This window comes from Rhinopithecus roxellana, chromosome 20 (genome assembly GCF_007565055.1).
Source record: "Rhinopithecus roxellana isolate Shanxi Qingling chromosome 20, ASM756505v1, whole genome shotgun sequence".
Lineage (NCBI taxonomy): Eukaryota > Metazoa > Chordata > Mammalia > Primates > Cercopithecidae > Rhinopithecus > Rhinopithecus roxellana.
Window position 1 is genome coordinate 69,030,134 of NC_044568.1, and position 11,555 is coordinate 69,041,688.

The 11,555-nt window shown below is 45.4% G+C and overlaps 1 protein-coding gene across 1 annotated transcript in view; it reads right to left on the reverse strand.

The window, feature by feature from the left end:
- LOC115895295 (transport and Golgi organization protein 6 homolog) overlaps positions 1-1,555 on the reverse strand; it is a 121,725-nt gene extending 120,170 nt beyond the window's left edge. Inside the window, exon 1 of the mRNA XM_030925537.1 lies at positions 1,260-1,555. Coding sequence (XP_030781397.1) covers positions 1,260-1,431 — 172 coding nt within the window. The 5' untranslated portion in view covers positions 1,432-1,555. The remainder of the gene's footprint in view (positions 1-1,259) is intronic.
- Positions 1,556-11,555: the final 10,000 nt, after the last annotated feature.

Here is an 11,555-nt window from a genome sequence, read left to right on the forward strand (position 1 = left end):
CCTGAAAACACAGTGATACCTCACCTCTACCGAGAAAAAAAAAAAAGCAGTGGCAGTTCAGGATTTAAAGTGAGGCAGTGTAAGTTTAGAGCCTATCCCTTAACTACTACTCTCAGCTTATACAGCCTAGAGCAACTTCCTTCAAGTTGGTGGTTCAATTCTCAGCATTATCACTTACCAGCTGAATGAGTCTCGGACAAATTGCTGAATATGTTTGAGCTACAGTTTCTTCATCTGTAAAATGGGTTTAGTAACAGCCTCTTTACAAGATTTGTTGGGAAATTAGATGAGATTATATATATGGACAACCTGGCACACAGCAGACATTCAGCAAGAGTCCGCACCCTTCCTTCCTTGCTTGACATTTCTCTTCTTTATTCTGAGTCTCACTCTGCTGCCCAGGCTGGAGTGCAGTGGTACAATCATTGCTCACTGCAGCCTCGACTTCCCAGGCTCAGGTGATCCTCCCACCTCAGCCTCCTGAGTAGCTGGGACTACAGGTGTGTACCACCATGCTTGGCTAATTTTTGGTAGAGACAGGGTTTTGCCATGTTACCCAGGCTGGTCTTGAACTCCTGCCAGGCCTAAAGCGATTCTCCCAAAGTGCTGAGATTACAGGTGTGAGCCACGGCGCCCAGCTGACATTCCTCTTCATTTTGCTCAAGTGTGAGACTTCTCATTCCAGCTCCATTGAAAATTAGGGCCCAACACAGCTCCCAGGGAAGGAGACTAAGCAGTTTTTTTGTTGTTGTTATTTTTGAGATGGAATCTCATTCTGTTGCCCAGGCTGGAGTGCAGTGGCGCAATCTCGACTCAACCACAACCTCTGCCTCCCAGCTTCAAGCGATTCTTCTGCCTTAGCCTCCCGAGTAGCTGGGATTACAGGTGTGCACCACCACGCCCAGCTATTTTTTGTATTTTTAGTAGAGACAGGGTTTCACCATGTGGACCAGGCTGGTCTTAAACTCCTGACCTCAGGTGATCCACCTGCCTCGGCCTCCCAGAGTGCTGGGATTACAGGCATGAGCCACCACACCTAGCCAGAGACTAAGCAGTTTTAAGAAAAAGGACATTGTTGCTTTCAGTCTCATAGTAGGGATCTGAATATTTCCTAAATTCCTAAATGGGTAGTAGTTCATCCCAGTCCTCAAACTACCCTCACCACGCTAGTATAACAAGCCCCCAGGTACACACACTTTGGTTTCAAAGTCATATTGATCCTCCGTCCTTTTCCAGGTGGACGGAACAAGAAAACTCACCTAACGCCCTGACGATTCGCATCAGGACTTCCCCGACTTTCATTCTGGTCTCTGGTGTGTGCTTGTCTTTGCTGCTGTCATACTGAGCCAACAGGTCTGGCAAGATTTTCTCAGGATAGACATCTGAGAGCAGGGCAACCCCTAGGGTTGAAAACAAAAAGAAAGGATGCATTACTGTTTAGGATCGAAAGGCAAATGAACCAGTCACCCTGTGATGGGATGAACACAGAGATGCTGAAAACCGTCTCTACAGCTCTTCCAGCAAGGGCGCCTGTTGTTTGGAAAGTCAGCATAGTGAATGGAACGAAGATGGGCGTGGTAGTTGAGACTCCTGCGTTTCTCTAGTCCCAGCCTGATACGATCTCTAACGTCACTCCCAGCACTGATGTTCTATGATCCAGGCAGTGCCTCCTGCCTTTGCTGTAGTTCTCTATTCCTGTATAATTTTCCACTGTAGGATAGCCAGTGATGGGAGCAATTTCCACAAGGAAACATTTTCAGAGCGTCCTGGACATGATCAATATTAGATCTAAGCTCATGGCTGTTTCCTAATCAACAGAAACAGGGAAGACCCTGACCCTGTGTCCCCCTTCGTAGGACTTGCTGATCCTCTCTCCCATCCACACCAGCACCTTCTAAATGTGTAGCCTGGAACAGTGTTATCATAATCTGACCCCAGCCCCATACTCAGCAAGCTTTATAGGGGTGGCAGGGAGGTGAGAGGTGACCAGACAGATCCAGAACAAAACCCCTGGTCGGCCTCAAAACTATGTAACTACAAATTATATGATTCGTGTCTATACTGTTGTTTATTCCTATTTTCTCTCATTAGTATTTAGCAGAGAACAGGAAAAAGGTTACACACTGTAAAGAACAGTGAGGAAAAAGAAAAAAAGTAAAGAAGGAATAGGTAGGCCGGGCGCGGTGGCTCAAGCCTGTAATCCCAGCACTTTGGGAGGCCGAGACGGGTGGATCGTGAGGTCAGGAGATCGAGACCATCCTGGCTAACACGGCGAAACCCCGTCTCTACTAAAAAATACAAAAAACTAGCCGGGCGAGTTGGCGGGTGCCTGTAGTCCCAGCTACTTGGGAGGCTGAGGCAGGAGAATGGCGTAAACCCGGGAGGCGGAGCTTGCAGTGAGCTGAGATCCGGCCACTGCACTCCAGCCTGGGCGACAGAGCGAGACTCCGTCTCAAAAAAAAAAAAAAAAAAAAAAAGAAGGAATAGGTAGAAATAGGCATTCCAGGATGAGAATCCACTTCTACCTCAAGCACCCTGGCCCATCAACTCTGCTTTGGGTTTTTCCAGTAATCTCCTCATTGGTCTCCCTGCTTCTACTCTTTTCATCCATTGCAGCTGGAGCTATTTGGTTTGAATCATAAGTCTGGCCCCTTCATTCTTCTGCCCAGACCCCTCAGTGGTTTCCCTTCTCCCCTGAATATGAGCAGTCCCCAGTCACCGCCTTCCTTTGTTCTCTCTCTGATCTCATCTTTTAACACTCTCCCTTGCTTCCTGGCCTCCTTGCTATTCTCCAGTAGACCAAGTGATCTTGGCCCGGAGGAGTCGGCCTCACTTCCCCTCCGCATTGGCTGCTCCTCCTGGTGGCCTCACAGCTTGCTCCCAAACCCTATCATGTCTCTGCTCACAGATCACATTTGTCACATCTAAAACGGCAGCCTCCTTCCCCTGCCACTCTTTACCCCTCTCACCCTGCTTCATTTGTCTTAGCACTTAATATCACCTGACAGGTTGTGTATTTCCTTATTGTCTGCTCTCCTCCTTGGAATGTGAACTCTATAATAAAGTCAAGGATTTTCTTTTGTTCCCTGCTGTATCCCCAATGCCTAGAAGAGTCCTAGCACGTGTCGGGTGCTCAGTAACTACTTACTAAATGAATGAATGGATGAATGGATGGATGAATAAAAAGGGTTCAAATATACAGTCCTGATATAAATTTCAGGAATTAAGAAAGAGAGGATGGGGAAGAAGTAATATAAATGCTTAAGAAATCTATACTTATTTTTCATCTAAGTTTACCATTCTCATGTTTAAACTGACAGCCTTGCAGGCAAAGTCTATGTGCAGCTTTTTATGTTATAGGTTGTGATTCCATTCTCTTCTAAATCACATCCACACTCTTCACTGGGCTTCTTATCTGCCGCATCTGCTGAGCTGTGAAGGCGGAGCACCTGCTGAGGGCTGCACCTGTCTGCCCATCCTCCTTTCTGCCCTCCCCACCCCCACCTTTCCTTGCTTCCAAAGAGCCTGGGAAGTCTCTGCATGTGGTCCTAAGCCACCACCGCTGCATGTGGTCCTAAGCCACACTTCCAATCCAGAGTCCAATCTTATACAAGCAGAAGCTCTGCTTTTTTTTTTTTTTTTTTTTTTTTTTTTTTTTTTTTTTTTTGAGACGGAGTCTCGCTCTGTCGCCTAGGCTGGAGTGCAGTGGCCGGATCTCAGCTCATTGCAAGTTCCGCCTCCCAGGTTTACGCCATTCTCCTGCCTCAGCCTCCCGAGTAGCTGGGACTACAGGCGCCCGCCACCTCGCCCAGCTAGCTTTTTGTAATTTTTAGTAGAGACGGGGTTTCACCGTGTTAGCCAGGATGGTCTCGAACTCCTGACCTCGTGATCCGCCCATCTCGGCCTCCCAAAGTGCTGGGATTACAGGCTTGAGCCACCGCGCCCGGCCTAGCTCTGCTCTTAAGAGAGATTCAGGTTGTGGCACAACACTGTCTCCAAAATGTGACACTGTAGTAGTAGTTCACTCTATTATGTAAAATGATGAAGTCCTTGGGGGTTCAACATGGAGTTATGGAATATTGTAGCATAGAAAAAAAAAATGTCTGCGTCGGCTGGGCGCGGTGGCTCACGCGTGTAATCCCAACACTTTGGGAGGCCGAGGTGGGCGGATCACTTGAGGTCAGGAGTTTAAGATCAGTCTGGCCAACATGGTGAAACCCTGTCTCTACCAAAAATACAAACAGTTAGCTGGGTGTGGTAGCGGGCGCCTGTAACCCCAGGCTGAAGCAGGAGATTCACTCAGGAGGTTGAAGCAGGAGAATCGCTGGAACCCGGGAGCTGGAGGCTGCAGTGAGCCGAGATTCGCACCACTGCACTCCAGCCTAGGCAACAATAGCGAAACTTCATCTCAAAAAAAAAGAAAAATTTGTCTGAGGCTTAAGGGTAAATGAATTGTTTGCTAAGAGAAAGAAGAGGGGGCTAGGTGCAGTGGCTCACACCTGTAATCCCAGCACTTTGGGAGGCTGAGGTGGGAGGATCACTTGAGGTGAGGAGTTTGAGACCAGTCTGGGCAACACAGGGAGACCCCATGTCTATAAAAATATTTTTTAAAAACTTAGCCAGGTCCACAATCCTCCTGCCTCGGCCTCCGAGTAGCTGGGATTACAGGTGCCTGCCACCAAGCCTGGCTAATTTTTATATTTTTGGTAGACACGGGGGTTTTACCATGTTGGCCAGGCTGGTCTCGAACTCCTGAGGTGATCCGCCCTCCTCGGCCTCCCAAAGTGCTGTGATTACAGGCGTGAGCCACTGTGCCCAGCCCATAACTACTTTCTAAAATGAGTTCTCAACTCAGAAAATCTGGTGGGTGTTTCCCTATGACTTTGTAATGGAAAACAGTAGAAAAATGGGATTTGCTTTATACAACTTTGACCTATTTCTAGCTTTTCTGAAACCTATTACTAAAGTCCCTCCTACTGTTATTTATTCCTATTTTCTCTCATTAGTCTTTAGCAGAGAACAGTCATTTACTTCTGTGAACATACTATCCTGGCCAAATGAGCTCTGGACTTCCTCTCTGTAGTGCGCAGACGTGTGATTACACATAGCATCTACTCTCTCTTCTGGTAACAACACTATGGTGTTCTTTTGGAGAAATATCCCTTTCTTACTCTCGGTCTGTGTGGTTTGAGTGGGCTAACTATACCCACTTTCTCCCCCTCCAGGTGTCAACTTGTATCCCAGGCTGGCCAGTTAGGATCTTCCATTCCATCCCCATCACCATGATTGGTTCAGGAATGGGGAATGAGATTCGATCCTGAAACCCACATTGACACTACTGGGAAAGATACATTTCCCTCCCCACCACCCGCTGAAGAGACTAACCTGGAGCTGCCAGTGGCCACCATGTGGAAAAAGCCCACCCAAGAATGACACCAACACAGAGGAGGGCCCACCCGAGAGGAAGGGAGAAGAGGAAGAGATCCGGTGGCATCTTTTCAGCTCCTGGACCCAGGTGTACTCTACCCACTCGACTTTCTGGATACAAAAGCCAATAAACACCCTCTAATGCTCATGCCAGTTTGACTGTTTTTCAATTAAAAGAATCCTAACACACCCTTTTTCAGATTAACAATGATTTTTCAGATTTTTTTTTTTTTTTTTTTTGCTTTTCCTATAATGCTAAACTTTAAACTCATTAGGGAGCTTTTAGCTCTCCCAGTCTTCCATAAAAAGGTTGCCAAAGCAAAGCGCAGTTTCCTTGCTTCCCACAGTCCCAGGTCTACTAGCAATTGTTTATCTTCCTGCTGGCCTGCTCCACGGATGGCTGCCAAATGGCTGGCTGTTTGAGTTTTACCTTCTAGGATACAGGTGCCACCTATGAGTTTATTAAATCCCTGGAGAATAAGAGTAGTTCCCCCTTTACTCATCAAGCAGTGAAGAGAGTCATACATGATGGTTAACAATGTATAAAAATGAAAGGGATGAGATTTTGTGTGGCTGTTTTTATTTATTTTGAAAAAACTTTCTGTACTTTGACACTCTGTGGAAGCATGGCCATAACCTTCACATGACCATGGGCCCATCACACTTGATAATTCCTTTGTGACTTGAAAATGGGGTAATTTCTGGGTCAGCACAAGATTCAAGAAAACATCACACATCAATCCCTTTGGCAATGAGACCCAAACGATTGTGTGAGAGAGACCTCTTTCCATTCTGATCGTGGGAAACTAGCTATACATTTTAGGATGTGGTGCAACAGATGAGATATAGAGAAGGTAAAACTGAATCCAAACTGGCAAGAGTTCACAGAAGCATTCTGAACTTTTTTTTGGAGGCAATGCATAGAATATTGGTGAATTAACATAACTAAAAAAATGTTAGGCTGGATGCAGTGGCTCACGCCTGTAATCCCAGCACTTTGAGAGGCCAAGGTGGGTGGATCACCCGAGGTCAGGAGTTCGAGACCAGCCTGACCAACATGGAGAAACCCCATCTCTACTAAAAATACAAAATTAGCTGGGCGTGGTGGCGGGTAACTGTAATCCCAGCTACTTGGGAGGCTGAGACAGGAGAATCACTTGAACCCAGGAGGCAGAGGTTGCAGTAAGCCAAGATTGCAACATTGCACTCCAACCTGGGCAACAAGAGCGAAAACTCCAACTCAAAAAAAAAAAGTGCGGTAGCTGACGCCTGTAATCCCAGCACTTTGGGAGGCTGAGGTGGGCGGATCACGAGGTCAGGAGTTCGAGACCAGCCTGGCCAATATGGTGAAACCCCGTCTATACTAAAAATACAAAAATTAGCTGGGCATGGTGGTATGCGCCTGTAGTCCTGGCTACTAGGGAGGCTGAGGCAGGAGAATCTCTTGAACCTAAGAGGCGGAAGTTGCAGTGAACCAAGATCACACCATTGCATTTCAGCCTGGGCGACAGAGTGAGGCTGTCTCAAAAAAAAAAAAAAGTTATTACAATAACTACATGTTACAAAAAAGACTGTCAACTTTGTAAAATAACTGTTTTTTTTTTCTTCCCCCAAGACTTCCCTGAAAGCCACAAATACATTTTGATCAAAACAGTGTTTACTTCAAGATGATCCCACAGCATGTTAACTCAGTGATTCTGAGTAGTAAAAGGAGTTTGGGTGTCACGTACTTTTACTTAGTAGTCTTGCATTAACAGGAAAGTTAGTCTAATTCTAAAATGTCTTTGCTAACTGGCTGTGTCCCAGGAAACTGCTAAGCCATTCCTACTTCAAAACTAACCTGCCTCATTTCTCCTGGGCAAATAACAACCTCCCAAAATACCCACAGCAACCCGGAAAACCACCTACTCACTCGAAACTCACAGGTATTTCTGCCAACAAAACTGCAAGAAACACAAAAACCCACACATTGTATAATTCCATTGAAATGAAATGTCCAGAATAGGTAAATCTCTACATAGGGAAAGTAGATTTAGTGGTTACCCAGGGCTGTGGTAGTTTGAGAAAGTGGGGAGTGATGCTAAAAGTTACAAAGTTTCTTTCTGGGGTGACAAAAAACATTCTAAAACAGGGGTCCCCAACCCCCAGGCCACAGACTAGTACTGGGCATGGCCAGTTACTAAAGGGACCACACAGCAGGAGGTGAGCAGCAAGGGAGCATTACCGCCTGAGCTCCGCCTCCTGTCAGATCACTGGAGGCAACAGATTCTCCCAGGAGTGTGAACCCTATTGTGAATTGCACATGCAAGGGATCTAGGTTGTGTGCTCCTTATGAAAATGGAATGTCTGATGATCTGAGGTGGAACAGTTTCATCCTGAATCTATCCCCACCCTCCCAACACCGCCCCGTCCATGGAAAAACTGTCTTCCACGAAACCAGTCCCTGGTGCCCACAAAGTTGGGGACCATAGTTCTAAAATTCCAGCCTGGGCAACATAGCCACACTCCATCTCTACAAAAATTTTAAAAATTAGCCAGATAGGCTGGGCACAGTGGCTCACACCTGTAATCCCAGCACTTTGGGAGGCTGAAGTGGGTTGATCACTTGCAGTCAGGGGTTTGAGACCAGCCTGGCCAACATGACAAAAACTCCATCTCTACTAAAAATACAAAAATTAGCAGGGCATGGTGGTGCATGTGTGTACTCCCAGCTACTTGGGAGGCTGAGGCAAGAAAATCGCTTGAACCCAGAAGGCAGATGTTGCAGTGAGCCGAGGTAGCGCCACTGCACTCCAGCCTGAGTGACAGAGCGAAACACTGTCTCAAAAAAAAAAAAAAAAAAAAAAAAATTAGCCAGACATAGTGGTGCATGCCTGTAGTCCTAACTACTTGAGAGGCTGAGGCAAATGAGTCACTTGATCCCAGTAATTCAAGGTTTAGTGAGCTAGCATAATGCCACTGCACTCAAGCCTTTGTGACAGAACCCTGTCTCAAAATGTTAAAAACTTCTCAAATTGATTCTGGTGATGGTTACACTCTGAAAATACGCTAAAAACCAGTGCATTATTCCATTATTTATTTATTTATTTTTTGAGATGGAGTCTTACTCTTTTTGCCCAGGCTGGAGTGCAGTGGCACAATCTCAGCTCACTGCAACCTCTGCCTCCTGGATTCAAATGATTCTCCTGTCTCAGCCTCTTGAGTAGTTGGGACTACAGGTACGCATCACCACACTCAGCTAATTTTTTGTATTTTAGTAGAGATGGGGTTTCACCATGTTGGTCTTGCTGGTCTCTAACTCCTGAATTCAGGCAATCCACCCGCCTTGGCCTCCCAAAGTGCTGGGATTAACAGGCATGAGCCACTGTACCCGGCCTCATTTTTTGTTTTTGGTTTTTTTTGAGACAGAGTCTTGCTCTGTCGTCCAGGCTGGAGTGCAGTGGCCGGATCTCAGCTCACTGCAAGCTCCGCCTCTCGGGTTTAGGCCATTCTCCTGCCTCAGCCTCCCGAGTAGCTGGGACTACAGGCGCCCGCCATCTCATCCGGCTAGTTAGTAGAGCCGGGGTTTCACCGTGTTAGCCAGGATGGTCTCAATCTCCTGACCTCGTGATCTGCCCGTCTTGGCCTCCCAAAGTGCTGGGATTACAGGCTTGAGCCACCGCGCCCGGCCATTTTTTGTTTTTTAAGACAGAGTCTTGCTCTGTCGCCCAGGATGGATTACTTTGGTATAATCACAGCTCACTGCAGCCTCAACTTCCCAGGCTCAAGTTACCCTCTCACTTCAGTATAGCTGGGACTACAGGTGTGTGCCACCACACGTGGCTAATTTTGTTTAGTTTTTGTAGAGACAAGGTCTTACTATGTTACCTTGGCTGGTCTCAACACCTGGACTCAAGTGATCCTTCCACCCCAGCCTCCCAAAGTGTTGGGATTATAGGCGTGAGCCACTACACCTGGTCTGAATTGTTCACTTTAAATGGATCAATGGTATGGTATGTGACTTATATCTCAAAAAGTTGTTTTTAAGAAACTATAAAAAAGTATTTCATACCCGCCCTTTTGGGTTTTTATTTCTTATTTTAAAAATGTTATTATTATTATTATTTTGAGACAGAGTCTTGCTTTGTGGCTCAGGCTGGAGTGCAGTGGCACAATCTCAGCTCACTGCAACCTCCAACTCCTGGATGCAAGCAATCCTCCTGCCTCAGCCTCTAGAGTAGCTGGGATTACAGGTATGTGCCACCACACCTGGCTAATTTTTGTATTTTTAGTAGAGACAGGGTTTCACCATGTTGGCCAGGCTGGTCTTGAACTCCTGAGCTCAAGTGATCTGCCTGCCTTGGCATCCCAAAGTGCTGGGATTACAGGCGTGAGCTACCACAGCTGGCAGGTTTTTAGAAGAGAAGAAAAAGGAAGAAAATAATATAGCATATCGTAAGTATAAAGAGAAATCACTACCAAGAGCAGATTATCAGCTTCCTTCCGTATCCAAATCTGTTTTGGTTGCCCCTGCAGGTTGAGAGTAGAAAGAGGGGGAAAATGAATTGTAACCTGTTACTTGATTAAAAAAGAAAATCAAAATTAGCCAGGCGTGGGCTGGGCGTGGTGGCTCACGCCTGTAATCCCAGCACTTTGGGAGGCCGAGGCAGGTGGATCACGAGGTCAGGAGATCGAGACCATCCTGGCTGACATGGTGAAACCCCGTCCCTACGAAAAATACAAAAAAATTAGCTGGGCATGGTGGCATGTGCCTGTAGTTCCAGCTGCTGGGGAGGCTGAGGCAGGAGAATGGCGTGAACCTGGGAAGCGGAGCTTGCAGTGAGCTGAAATTGCATCACTGCACTCCAGCCTGGGTGACAGAGCAAGACTCTGTCTCAAAACAAACAAACAAACAAACAAACAAACAAACAAACAAAACATTAGCCAGGTGTGGTGTCATGCACCTGTAATCCCCGCTACTCAGGAGGCTGAGGCAGGGGAATTGCTTGAACTAGGGAGGTGGAGGTTGCAGTGAGCCAAGATCGTGCCACTGCACTCCAGCCTGGGTGACAGAGCGAGACTCCGTCTCAAAAAACAAAAAAGAAAATCAAGTATTTTGCATTTCATACAATGCCTTGCATTCATGAGAAAATGGTATATTACATTTAAAAGTCAAATTCTATGGTATGCTAGAAATTCTACTCTAGAAATCTATCCTAATAGGTGTATTAACACAAGCAGGAAATTACTTATGTACAAAAATCATCACTGTAGCACTGTTCGTAATAGAAAAGACTGGAAACAAATTTTCATCAACAGAAAATTGATTAAGTTGTGGTCATTCATACAATAGAATATAATGCATCCATTTAAAAAATGAATAAGGCTAGATACAGTGGCTCATGCCTGTAATCCCAGCATTTGAGAAGCCAAGGTAAGTGAATGAATTACTTGAGGCCAGGAATTCAAGAACTGCCAGGCTAACATAGCGAAACCCCGTCTCTACTGAAAAAAAAAAAAGTGCACTGTGACACATCCCTAGAATCCCAGCTACTCGGGAGGTGGAGGCAAGAGAATCAGTTGAACCCAGGAAGTGGAGGTTGCAGTGAGCCAAGATTGCACCATTGCACTCCAGCCTAGGCAACAGAGCGAGACTCAGTCTCATATACACATACAAAAAAAATTAATATGTTTTTAAATAACTGTAATGAAATGAATTCTAAGATCTATTGTTAAGTAAAAAGCAAGGTGCAAAATCATCTCTATTGAATTCAACTATTTGTGTACAAAGAGAAAATATACACTCATCGAATAATTCTGGAAGGATACTCAAGAAACTGATACTGATTGTTTCTGGGGAGGGAAACTGGGTGACAAGGGGATAGATGTGAGAGACAGACTTTTTATTTTTGTGTCTTTTAGTAAGTTTAATTTTTTTTTACTTTTGTTTAATTGACAAATAATAATTGTACATATTCATAAGGTACATGGTGATGTTTCCATAGCTATAATACAGTGATCAGATCAGGGTAATTAGCATATTCTTCACTCAAATATTTATCATTTCTCTGTGTTAGGAACATTTTGAATTTCGAATGATATAAATAAAATATACATTTTTTTAAAATCTGTGATAAATTTTAAAATTT